This window comes from Candoia aspera, chromosome 13, assembly GCF_035149785.1.
Source record: "Candoia aspera isolate rCanAsp1 chromosome 13, rCanAsp1.hap2, whole genome shotgun sequence".
Lineage (NCBI taxonomy): Eukaryota > Metazoa > Chordata > Lepidosauria > Squamata > Boidae > Candoia > Candoia aspera.
In genome coordinates this window covers 9,605,062-9,617,936 of record NC_086165.1, presented here as the reverse complement: position 1 = coordinate 9,617,936, position 12,875 = coordinate 9,605,062, and the positions used below count along the sequence as shown (strand labels likewise).

General features: G+C 38.7%; 1 protein-coding gene across 1 annotated transcript in view; it reads left to right on the top strand.

The window, feature by feature from the left end:
- FBN1 (fibrillin 1) overlaps positions 1-12,875 on the top strand; it is a 173,034-nt gene that overhangs the window by 144,687 nt on the left and 15,472 nt on the right. The window contains exons 48-57 of the mRNA XM_063314449.1: positions 1,082-1,201; positions 2,336-2,461; positions 7,163-7,312; positions 7,635-7,700; positions 8,250-8,366; positions 8,517-8,636; positions 9,789-9,911; positions 10,831-10,962; positions 11,262-11,387; positions 12,619-12,825. Of these exons, the coding sequence (XP_063170519.1) occupies positions 1,082-1,201; positions 2,336-2,461; positions 7,163-7,312; positions 7,635-7,700; positions 8,250-8,366; positions 8,517-8,636; positions 9,789-9,911; positions 10,831-10,962; positions 11,262-11,387; positions 12,619-12,825 (1,287 nt within the window). The remainder of the gene's footprint in view (positions 1-1,081; positions 1,202-2,335; positions 2,462-7,162; positions 7,313-7,634; positions 7,701-8,249; positions 8,367-8,516; positions 8,637-9,788; positions 9,912-10,830; positions 10,963-11,261; positions 11,388-12,618; positions 12,826-12,875) is intronic.

Here is a 12,875-nt window from a genome sequence, read left to right as displayed (position 1 = left end):
TGGGAATATAGATGCAGTTACAAATGCCTCCTGTTCAGCCAATGCTTTCTAGTATATCAGAGAATTTTGCTTACAAAGAAAATCTTTTTTGAACTTTACAATTATATCACATACTAGGATCTCTAATTTATAATGTTTTTATAATACAATTGGAATTTAAGAGAGACATAAACATCATTCTTTCTCAGGAAGGATATTTATAAGAAGAAAATATGCACTATTGTATATTGTGTGCTATTGCTTATTCACCTGCCTATATAGTGACAAGCACATATTCAAAGCCTTGCATAAGCTCCGTTTCATCTAGCTCGTCGATAGATTTCACATTTTTGACAAAACAAATTGGAATTTTAGGGATATGATTTAGGTAAACCCAAGGAATATAAAGAGAGAACAGTGTATCAGAAAAAGTGATGTTACAATTATTGGAAAAGGTATTTTCGTAGAAGGATCTGAAGAAGAGCATTTGAGATAGAGAACAGTTTGAGGATTGAGACCACAATATAGAATCACTACATTCTACTTACATTAAGCACTTTCATACCGTTAACCTTACATACATGGATATGCGCTTAACCTTTCCCAGGTGAGAAACATTGTTCTACAAGACCTTTCATCTTCTTCCTCCCCACCTCAGCACTCTGCATCCTCCAAAATCGCTTTTAAGGAAGAAGGTCCCCAAATCCTCTGGAGCAAACTTGGGAGATCATGGATCCCATCTGCATCCACATGTTGTTGGATGAATTATGCCTGTTTTGATGGCAAATTCTTGATAGGCTGATGTTGATAGCCATGATGTCTCTTTATTTCATCCCTATTTTCTTCCTAATAAGAATGATTCCATCCAGTTGATTCCTGTCAAGATGCAAACTTGATATACCACAACTTTCTGTTAGTTGCATTACAACTGTATATTGTTAAATCAAACCTTTTCTAACCTATGATTTTTTTTTTAAAGTAAGTCTTCCTCCTCGTTTTTGTTTTAAAGAATCAGTCTAAACTTTGTTAACAAGAAGAGTAGCACTAGGACATATGAAAGTAATGAAAACTCATCACTGCTTTATTTTTTATCTACTTACAGATATCAATGAGTGTGCATTAGATCCTGGCAAATGTGCTCCTGGAACATGTCAAAATCTGGATGGCAGCTATAGATGCATCTGTCCCCTTGGATACGCCTTACAAGATGACAAGTGTGTTGGTACGCAGTGGGAATTCTAGATATCAAAAGACGTAGAGTAAAATCTCTTATAGGGCAAAAAGTCACACCTCCTTTTAATCTTATAACAAGCAACGCTGGTCCCTTCCAGCAAACATGGTGAAAAATCCCCACCAATTGGTACACCTGGTCACATGATGCTAATCCAGAATCTACATGTTGATCTTTTCCTGTTATCTATTCATATAGCGTTTGTTCATGGTTTAGATCCAGCACATGCATTTTTAGCTTCTTTTGTAGAGAAAGAACTGAGGCTAACTTATGGCAGAGTCAAAAATCGCACCAGGAAATTCATGGCTCACTTACATTCTCAGAACCCATACAGATTTAATATGAAATGTGCCACTGCATTTAATGCCTGTCTTTGTGTGAATATGGTTTTTTTTTAACACTTAACAGTAGTAGAGGAATGAACAGGATTAGTACCATAACATATAGGAAGAGGACTTAGCGGTCTTCCTAATGAAAAGTTCCCATCAGTGCTTCTGTGGGTTCTAAGGAGGGAAGCTTCCATTGATGCTACAAGGTTGTTTGAAAAGTAGTTGAGTTGCAGCTTAGAAGTCTGCTGTTTAAAAGGAAATGTTCAGATATCACAATGAGCATCCTATACCCATGAAGTTACTTAAGTTACTGTTACTACCCTGCATAGTCAGTTTAATTATCAGAGTTTCAAACAACTTGCATTTAGATACCGAAGGATCAGAGCTCCCCACACCAACATTTTTCTTACAGCAGAGTTTTGCACTCTCCTTCCACCTGCAAACAAGACGTTGCATTAGGACAATTATTTTAAGAGATACAAACTGTGGCCCTCTTTCCAAGCATCCACAGTAGCACAGAAGTTACTTTCTCAAGCTGTGTCCTCATATTGCTGGTGGGTGAATGAAGTAATTTATGTTGAAAAGGACTATATGATTTATCCCACTACCCAGACTATCAGAAATGTGAGATTTAACTATGAAGAAATGGCCACCAGGGATTAAGTGAATGGGATTACCTCCTAGCTTTAAATCAGGGTCCCACAGCAGTAGGACAAGTCTGGCAGAGAATGCATATTGCTGGCATTGCAAATTGTTCCTCATTCTGTTTGTAATTCTAAGTATGCTTTCCTTGCAGATATTGATGAATGTAAAGAAGAAGCAGATATCTGTGCCTTGGGCACATGCAGTAATACTCTCGGCAGTTTTATTTGCTTATGTCCTGAAGGTTTCATAGTGTCCTCTACTGGACGAAGATGTCAAGGTACGTTTCTTACCTTATTTCATGTAGATGCTAAATTTCTGTCGTAATCTGTAAATTCCTCATGTATCTTTATAAACACTTGAGATAGCTATTGTTGTCACTTCTAATTTATTTATTTCGTCTGCTTATTATGGCCGCCCAACTGGCAAATTGTGACTCTGGGTGGCTAATGGAGGATTGAAACCAAAAACAAAACCAGCAGGATAACAGTAACTCCAAGAAAACATAGCATGAACACTTTGTCTTGCAAACATTATTTTTCAGAGAACTCCTAAACATATTCCCACTCAATCCAGTGGAATTTATTCCATGCAAGTGCAGAGAATTTTGTACCCTGCATCTTGTCCCTGAGAATACTACTGTAACTGTATATTGAGTACTCAGTATAACATCTGGATTTCTGGCTGCTGGGGGTCTGGGCAGGGTCACTCTAGGAATCCTTAATTGAGGCTCAGGGTGCAGCTGAATCTCTGCCTCTGTGGTGGAGAAACAATGGCTCTTTCCAGGATTTTGGGCTGGTGATTCCACTTCAACATTCCAGCAATATCTTCTTGCTTCCTCCCACAGTTCATATATTTAAATCTGCCTAAAAATAGAGTTTATCAGAATCCCAAAACCACTTTGTGGTTTGGCATTCCTTACTTGGGTTGAAGAAAAAAAAAGGGGGGGGGAGTGTTTTGTGGTATACTTTTGTAGCCAAGTAAATTAGATATATCTTATCTTTGTGGTTTTATCCTTTCCTATTGAACAGATCTAAAGGAAGTCCTTTAAAAGAACGCCATGGGGCTTTAATTTAGGAATCCTTTTCCCCCTCTTTATTAGACTGTCAGTGATTATTTTATGGTTCTAAAGCTTTCAGAACTGAAGGCTTAGAAGTATTAGAGAGCAATTCATTAATCTGAGTGATTCTTCACATGCTTGCACTAAAAAACAGTAATCATAAATAATTCTACACTATTGCTGCTATTCTTTCACTTCTTCCATTCTTATCCTTTTAGAAATATAAATGTGATAGCAGCTTTTAGATAATTAACTAAATTACCCAAGGATCTTGACTAAGGTTGTCTTGGCAGTTTTTTAAAATCTTATAAAGTTAATTGAGTCCGCATTTCATAAAGCATTTGGAAGATAAGGAGTCCGTTTGAAATCCCACTGCTGTAATTCTTCATTATGAAATTCTTTACATAGCCTATACAATTCTTAACTCTTTCCAATTCTTTATTAGCTAGTGATGAATTTTTCACTACTGTTACTATACCTTTTAAAAAGATGGTCCATTAAAAGCTCACTTTTTAAAATCCTTGTCTGTGAAGTAATGGCAGCAATAGAATTATACTAGATTTATAAATAGGAGTACAGATTCTGATTGATAAATTAAGCTCATAAAGTTCACGGTCTCCGTCCTTAAGTGATGGAGAATGAAGTTTGGGCAAAGTTGCTTATGTTAGAGGTTATTTGATTTTGTTGTATTCAGGTGGTACAGAATAGAAGAAGTTACATTAATCTTTCTCTCTGACAACAGAAATCATTATTTTTATTTTAAAAAGCAGTTAGATGGTGTCAAACTTTATTTAAATGTGATAGCCTTATCTGATTATCTGTTTATCAAATATTAATCACAGTAGATTGCTTAAATAAATAAATTTTGCTGGAGATTTTCTTGCTTGCTTGTTGACTAAGATAACACTTTTTTAGATGGAACTCAATGTGATTCCTGTCCAGTGAACTAGATGAGCGACTGGCTTTGCGGTTAACATTCAGGCTGTTTTCTTGCCAACCAGAGACGTTGCCAACTGTCTCTTAGATACTTGTGGTTTTTCCCCTGCTCTAGTGATTAGATTATTTGACATGGAAGAGCCCTTTGGGGTAACACAAAACCATAATACTGCTCTCTCTCTTCACTCACAGATAGTTTGGACAACTGTACTTGAAGAGAGAAAGAATAGAATAGCCATTCCAGTATTTCTCCTTTCTGTAACCTTATCACTAGAAACCAGTTTGAGCTTCCTCCTTGGCTTGGATCTGATTTTAAATTACCATGCATTCCATCAGACTAAGAATAAATCAGCACTGAGGAACTGAAATAAGAGAAATGATCTACTTGTCTGCCATGCTGCATTCTAGGTAAAATATCAGCAAGGCAACATGGGTCTCGTTAATTCAGTGAACAAATCTAAGACAGTTCTTGTTTCTGTAAAAGGGATACCTTAAATCCTTTTGATGATTTGAAGTCGAAAAGTCAGACGTTCATTCAAACTATGCAACAAGCTGAAGTAGTTACTTGTCCACAAATATAGTTGGTTAGTGTGGGGCAAGTCTTGGTCTCTTTTATTACCAAACAGAAGAGAATTAGACCCAATTCCTTTTGTACTTCAACTCATAATTTTATTTCCCTTCCTTCTTTCTTCTTTTCCCTGTTATAAGTGGCCACATTTGCTTCCTATTATCAGTATGAGATTACTCACAAGGATGCAAATTCTCACAAGTCTCCTCTCTGGTTCAAAAGATTATTCACTTCTATAGTAACGCCAAAGCTGCCTCACAATTGGCTTTCCAGCTGGTATCATTATTCCCCAATAACGGGTATTCACACACTCAATGTGCTTCATGATTATAATCGGTGAACAAATCGATCCAGAATTGATTGGAGTCGGTTGTTCAGTGTCTAAGACAGACAAGGAAGGAAGGAAGGAAGGAAGGAAGGAAGGAAGGAAGGAAGGAAGGAAAGGAAGGAAGGAAGGAAGGAAGGAAGGAAGGAAGGAAGGAAGGAAGGAAGGAAGGAAGGAAGGAAGGAAGGAAGGAAGGGTTGACTTAGGGGAAGGAATGAGCAAGCTGTTAAGGGGTGACTTGAAGAAAAAGTTACACAGTCCCGAGAAAGAAGGAAGTGTGAGAACCTCCTTGCCTTTGACTTTGTTTAGTGTAAAATGGGACAGAGAGAAACTTGGATAGGCTTTCAAGATTCTGTTATTCTCCCTTAATAAATAAAGAGCATTCCTGGAATCTCTTCTGTGCCTGTATCTTGACCTGGCTTTCCTAAAAAGGTTGACATCAACCATCATTAATGGTACACTGGAAATCTGAAATAATACAAAAACAACAATAACAACAACAAAAAAGATATAATTTTTCTTCCAGTTTATCTCTCTGCCTGCTTTGAAGCCAATTCTCAGTTACTGTAGTTGTCCAGGAATTTTTTGGGGAGTGGGGGTGGGGAGGGGGAAATCAGTCAGAAAAAAAATTCTGAATTACAAGGCATCAGGAAACTATTGATCTGTATGTTGTGTAAAATAATAAGTGAGTACTTAAGCTTGGAAGCTTCTACCAAGTATGTTAACTATAGCAAAATTAGAACCAGAATTTAATTGTGTGCTGTTGCAGCTGTTGAGGATTAGTGGTTATAGCATTGGAATGTAACAATTAAACAGAATAATGTAGCTGATTCATTTATTCAAACCAGAATAGCCAGGCAAATATTTTATGATTATTGAGTTGAATTACCTTTCTCCAGAGTCTAAATGTGGGCATTCCTGAATTTGCAGGTGGGTGGGGATTCTTAGGGGTCTGCCAAAGCTGTACACTTCCATGTGGTAGATAAGGAATCCTGGGGTTAATTCCACCCTTTATTAAGACTTGATCTAGGTTGGCGATTAATAGAATGTAGCACACCCTTTGGTGGAGTTGGAGTTTTAAGCTTAAGAATGGAGTTGAAAACCTCATTGCTGTAAAAGAATGCCTTCCATAAGATTCTGAAGGCCAGAAGTTCACAATAAGAAAACTGCTTTTTTTTCATCAACTTACAGAATTAATACTAGGATATAAAGATAAATTGATTTTTTAAATTTTATTTATTTATTTTCTATCCTGCCTTTATTATTTTTATAAATAACTCAAGGTGGCAAACATACCTAATACTCCTTCCTCCTCCTGTTTTCCCCACAACAACAACCCTGTGAGGTGGGTTGGGCTGAGAGAGGGGGACTGGCCCAAGATCACCCGGCCGGCTTTCATGCCTAAGGCGGGACTAGAACTCTCCTACTACGGCTGATTGGCTCTTGGGCTGAGAGAGAGTGACTGGCCCACGGTCGCCCAGCTGACTTTCATGCCTAAGGTGGGACTAGAACTCTCAGTCTCCTGGTTTCTAGCCCAGCACCTTAACCACTAGACCAGACTAGCTCTCCTATTTATATCTGTATTATTTCAAGATAAGTGGGGCCAATAGCTCCATTTATCTTGGAGTAACTGTAAGTGAATACATGGTAAATGCGAATGCTTGCCCATAATTCAATATTTCCTTCACAATTTAACCAGTTATATGCTTCATATATATCAAAGTTGCTACATAAACTATTAAGTGTAGTCAATAACAACTGACAATCATGCATCACCTTTTTTGCAACATATGACTGGAATGAACATCGGTGTTCTCAGTAATGGTTGTAAGAACACAGTATATGCCTATTTGGAATTTAGGGAAAATGTTGTGGGTATTCAGGATGCTATGGATGGAATTTGCCCATTCACCAAATAGCTGTCAGGGTTGTGAGGGCTGAGAAGAAGGCTAAGGAAAAGTCCTTCCATGTATGGAGAACTTCAATATAGTGTACTTTGTTCATCAGTAATTTGCAAGACCCTCTTTGTACTTCCAGTGAAAATCTCCTTTTAATAAAATGCCTAATGGATGTCATGTTCTTAATTATTTAGATCTGAGGGTCAGCTACTGCTTCACCAAATTTGAAGATGGAAAATGTTCAGTCCCCAAGTCCCGAAACCATTCTAAGCAAGAATGCTGCTGCAACATGCAAGGAGAAGGATGGGGCGATCCCTGTGAGCTTTGTCCAGAAGAAGGAGATGGTATATAGCACCTCTTGCATGGTTGTTGCAGTGCATGATATTAAGTGAAAGGAGAAATGAATTATTTTCTGAGAAAGGCAAAGTGAAAACCTTGCATGGGCTGCGTTTTCTTCAAACGGATAAAACAAATACTTCTTGGATATTCTTGTTTCTAAATGGTGCAGTAGGCAGTGAAGGTTCTGTATAAATTATGGAACCTGTGCAGGACTTTGGTGATCGAAAAGAATATAAAAAACAAGCTGGAATCTAATTCACGTGTACAGTGTAAAACAAAAGAACTCTGTTGATTTTCTACAGTTTCATATTTGTATTTGATTTACAGAAGCCTATAAACAAATTTGCCCATTCGGAGTTGGCATTCTGGTTGGTCCACGGGGTGAGCCCATCGGTAAGTCAACATACTGTAGCTTGCAACGTTATTGTACTCTGATGTCCCCCTCATTATTGTCTTTAAGTTAACCTTTTTATCACATCTAAAAATCTCTCCACTCTGATGTTCTTAGTGATCCCTGTGCCTCTTGTTTATAATTGGAGTATCTCCCTTGCTTTGTGAAATAAACAAATCGTCAGCACTGGAAAAGCGTGACGTTTTTAGATCTAGCCCTTTAAGTCTAATGCTGCTCCTACCCATTCTGTTCAAGGGGAGATGTTTGGATGTCTGATTCAATATATATTATATTGACAAAGAGGATATTCCTCATCCTGGTGCTGTAGCAGAAATTCCAAGAAGGTCCCCTGCAGAGTTCCTCCTTAAAAATTACGAGTGAACCTCAAAACATTTTTCAGGTGACAACAGATTGGAACAAAATATGCCATGCTGGTATTTTACCACGATTCATCTTGCATTTATTAATTATATTGAAACTCTTTGAAACAAGAGTGTTTGCTTTTTTTTTTTTTCCTCTTGTCTTCCTGCCTTCTTAACATTGGGACTAAGATGCGGATGAGTGTCAGGATCCAGACAATTGTAAGAACGGACTGTGTATCAACACTGATGGTTCCTTCCGCTGTGAATGTCCTTTTGGCTACCTGCTTCAAGGGTCTGAATGTGTTGGTGAGCAAAGATACCTATCATTAGAATTTATTAGCTTTCTAAGGCTAAGTAAATCCAGTCTATCTTACCTTTTCCTGATTTTTCCAGGACATATCTGTAATTTTCTTAGCTCGTGCATATTGTGTTTTCACGTTCTTTTATTAATTGTAGACACTGATGAATGTGCTGTGGGAAGTCCATGTGGAAACGGAACCTGCAAGAATATCATTGGAAGTTTTGAATGCACTTGTGAGGAAGGCTTTGAGCCAGGACCAATGGTGACATGTGAAGGTAAATGCAACTTTTTGAGAAATAGTGCATTTCTCAAAAATACATAAAATAATACATTCCTTCAGTCTTCTCATTTACACTTCTCAATAGTCCAATTGTCCCCCTGATAAGAGCCCATAGTTTTTTTTTTAACCACATCTCTGCATTAGAGATAGATAATATTTTATACTTGTCCTCTTAGATTTCTTCCCAATAGTGGGAAAAGTTAAACAAAAACTTTCGTATTTGGTACTCAAGTCTACTATTTATATTCTACACTTGCAGCATAGGGAAAAATGATAGCTTGGCATTTCTTCTAGGAAGAACACATTTCTATATGTATATTTCTTTGGGCACATATTATTCTCCTGAGAGGGTTCTGTGCACGTTGTTTTTGAATTGCAAACTGTATCAGAGCCTCTGAAAAGTATGGATGTGGGCATCCATTTATTAATTTATTTGTAACTACTTTCATGCTGTTTCAATCTAATCAGCTAAAATAATTGGGACATACCTCAGTACAATACAAAACTCATGGTTCCTATTGTGGCCACCTGAGATACGGATCTAAATCTCAGTAGACAGCATTTAAACCTATATCAGTCCAGAATTTTCTTACATTAATGATGGTCTTGCAAAAAGAGTTGGATGTTTATAAAGGGCTGTCTTTTATATATATATATATATTGTTTGTGTGTGTGTGTAAATATATTTTTAAAAAGCTTATGCCTTTTGATAAGAATTATTAGCTGGAAAAGGTTCTACCAGACTCCTACTGATTTTTTCCTACTGTAAACTAAGATGGCTCTCCTCCCACAATGTCTTTTTTCCCATGCTTTTGCATGCATGCTTTGGTTAATGGCAGGTGTAAATTAGGCACTTTGGAATAATTGAATTTCTCCTCCGTCCTTATGAGGCTGAAGTCATAGCACCATTATACCTCCCTTATTCTTCTCATAGCTGTTCCCATTTTTTGAAAGGTTGAACAATGGTGGAAGTGAATTAATGGCTCCGGGATGCTGGGGTAAGGCAGTTGGGAGCATTTAACAGGAGAGGAAACGCTTCAGGTCCCTGGAGGAGTTTGTTTGTTTTGAAGAGCAGGAGAACATGTGGAAAGGTATACAATAAGTCCAGGCATTGTTTCCCAAATGACTGGTTTGTTTATTTATACAGATGTGAATGAATGCGCTCAGAATCCCCTCCTCTGTGCTTTCCGATGTGTGAACACATATGGCTCCTATGAATGCAAATGCCCTGCAGGCTATGTCCTCAGAGAAGACAAGCGAATGTGCAGAGGTAAAATCCTTACTGTATAAAAATTCAGCTGATCGTAGACTGAGACCAAATTAGGATTAGACCAACAGGATCAGTTAAATCTTCCTCTTAACGAAACTGCTTCTTTTCTTGTGAAACTGAAATGATACTCTTAAGAGACGAATGATTCCAATTTGGTGGAACCATAAAAAGCTGCTTCTTAACTGAACAGAGGAAGAGAAAAACAAATGCAAAGGCTACCTCATTAATCATGATGCACTTGTTGTGACGAGAAACATCTGTAAACAAAAAGAGGGCAACCTATCTTACCCTTCCCTTTCCTCCCACTTTGAAAAACATTTTTAGAATAGGTTTCATTAATAGGGACGTGGTGGTGCTGCGGGTTAAACCGCTGAGCTGCTGAGCTTGCCGATTGGAAGGTCGGCGGTTCGAATCCACGTGACGGGGTGAGCTCCCATTGCTAGTCCCAGCTCCTGCCAACCTAACAGTTCGAAAACATGCAAATGTGAATCAATTAATAGGTACCGCTTCGGCGGGCAGGTAACGGCGTTCCGTTTAGTCATGCCGGCCACATGACCACATGTCTACGGACAAACGCCGGCTCTTCGGCTTTGAGACGGAGATGAGCACTGCCCCCTAGAGTCGGACACAACTGAACTCAATGTCAAGGGAAACCTTTACCTTTTACCTTCATTAATTGTATATCACAGGATATTGAGTTTCAACGACTACAACTCTAGCAGATCTCTTTGAATTTCGCTTGTATCCCCCTCCTTACTTTTGTGGTGGAAAATTATTTTTGTACGGAACCTTGCAAAGGAATGCAAAGACAAACTGACTAGTTTTATATAAATGCAGTCATATTTTGAGGATTTTGTTTCTAAAAGTATTAAGAACATTGATTTCTTTTTGTCAATATCCAATTCTGTAATACTTCCAGATCAGAATGAATGTGAAGAAGGAATTCATGACTGTGACTCAAAGCAAATGACTTGTAAGAACCTGATAGGTACATACATGTGTATATGTGGGCCAGGATTCCAGCGCAGACCAGATGGTGAAGGTTGCATAGGTGAGTGATCTTCTAAAAATTATCTGTTTTCACAATTATTTCCAGTGGGAATTTTTTTTAATGATCTAGGAGTTTAAGAACTCCTCTCTCTCCTACCTAGCCATATAGATAGGATTATAGGGTTCGATCTAATGTAACTTAGTTATATTTAGCTTTCTATTTGTAGGAACCACATATGTTTATTGCCTTTTTAAAAGGTCTAAGTATTTATTATTTTGGAACAAACAGGGTTTTTTTGTTTCTTCTGGTCAGAGTTGAACTAAGTAAGCTAATAATGCCTTCGGGTGTATCTTATTCAGATGAAAATGAATGTCAAACCAAACCTGGGTTGTGTGAAAATGGGCGCTGTGTAAATACACAAGGAAGCTTCCGATGTGAGTGTGAAGATGGTTTCATTGTCAATGAAGCACAGAACGAATGCATCGGTAAGTATTGAGAGTGATATAAAAGCAGGGCTGGGGAATAAATATTCTTAATTCGTTGTCTGCCATATTCCCTGAGTTCACAAACTCTGATAAGAATTAGCACATAAATTAAACTTAAATTAAAATCCACTGTCTAAAGTTACTGTGGGAAGCTGCTGGATATAAAGGAAGGAACAGGAGGGGGGCTGAAAACCAGTTCAATGGAGCTCCTTCAGTGATAGAAAAATTATGAAACACATAGCATCACAAAATTAACTGTGGGCAACTTCAAACATACTTATTCACAATTATTCAGTACAGTACTTAGAAAATGACAGCTGAATATACAAACTGGTAGCCTTAGGTTAAGCCTCGTGTGGCGCAGAGTGGTGGGCGGCAGTATTGCAACGGAAACTCTCCCCGCGACCCAGGTTCAATCCTGGCGGAAGCTGGTTTCTCTCTCGGGTAGCCGGCTCAGGTCGACTCAGCCTTCCATCCTTCCGAGGCCGGTAAAGTGAGTACCCGGCTTGCCGGGGAAGGTGATAACTGGGGAAGGCAATGGCAAACCACCCCGCTCTATAGTTTGCCAGGAAAACGTCGCGAAAGCGGCGTCCCCCCAAAGGGTCAGACATGACTCAGTGCTTGCACAGGGGACCTTTCACACAGCCTTAGGTTTGAAATTTGTTGGTGTGGGGTGGTATAGTGTGGAAATGGCACCTGTACAGATCTGATGGTTCATGGAATCATCATGGTCGTTTCATACACGTGCGCATGCTGCACACACAGAGCACCTTTCCTTCCTACACAATGCACGTAAAATCTTTTGCTAGAAATGAAGCTGTAAACTGGTTTTATGAGAGGTTCATTCGCAGTGGGCCTATCCAATCAATGTTGCTTTTTTCTTCATATATATAACCAGCTCTGGACTGTTCTGCTGTTAGATAACAGTTCTTTGGAATATTCTAACTCTGGTTACACCTCCATCTTTTCTCTCTCAAGATTTGATCCTCAGGGCAGAGTTTCCTAAACATATTTTTTTTCTCACTCAGTGTCTTTTCTTCTCTTTTCTTTCTTCAGACATCATGCCTTCTTTCTTACTGCTGCCTGGCTTTCATTTTTCCTGTTGCAATTCCTAATTACGGCTAAGTATGCTCTTCCTTTTATATGCCTGCTTCAAAATCCCTGTCCTGCCTTGCGTTTGCTAGGAGTTTTCCTTCCGAGGTTTTCCAACCAACATCCATTTGCTTTGCAGACAACAGAGAAGGCTATTGCTTCACTGAAATCTTACACAGCATGTGCCAGATTGGATCAAGCAACAGGAACCCTGTGACGAAATCTGAGTGCTGCTGTGATGGTGGGAGAGGATGGGGACCCAACTGCGAGATCTGCCCTTTCGTTGGCACTGTCGCTTTTAAGAAGCTTTGTCCACAGGGCCGTGGATTCACAACTAGCGGAGCAGGTGGGGAAAAATCCCCTGTTTCATGGTTATGTTAACACCAATGGTTTTTA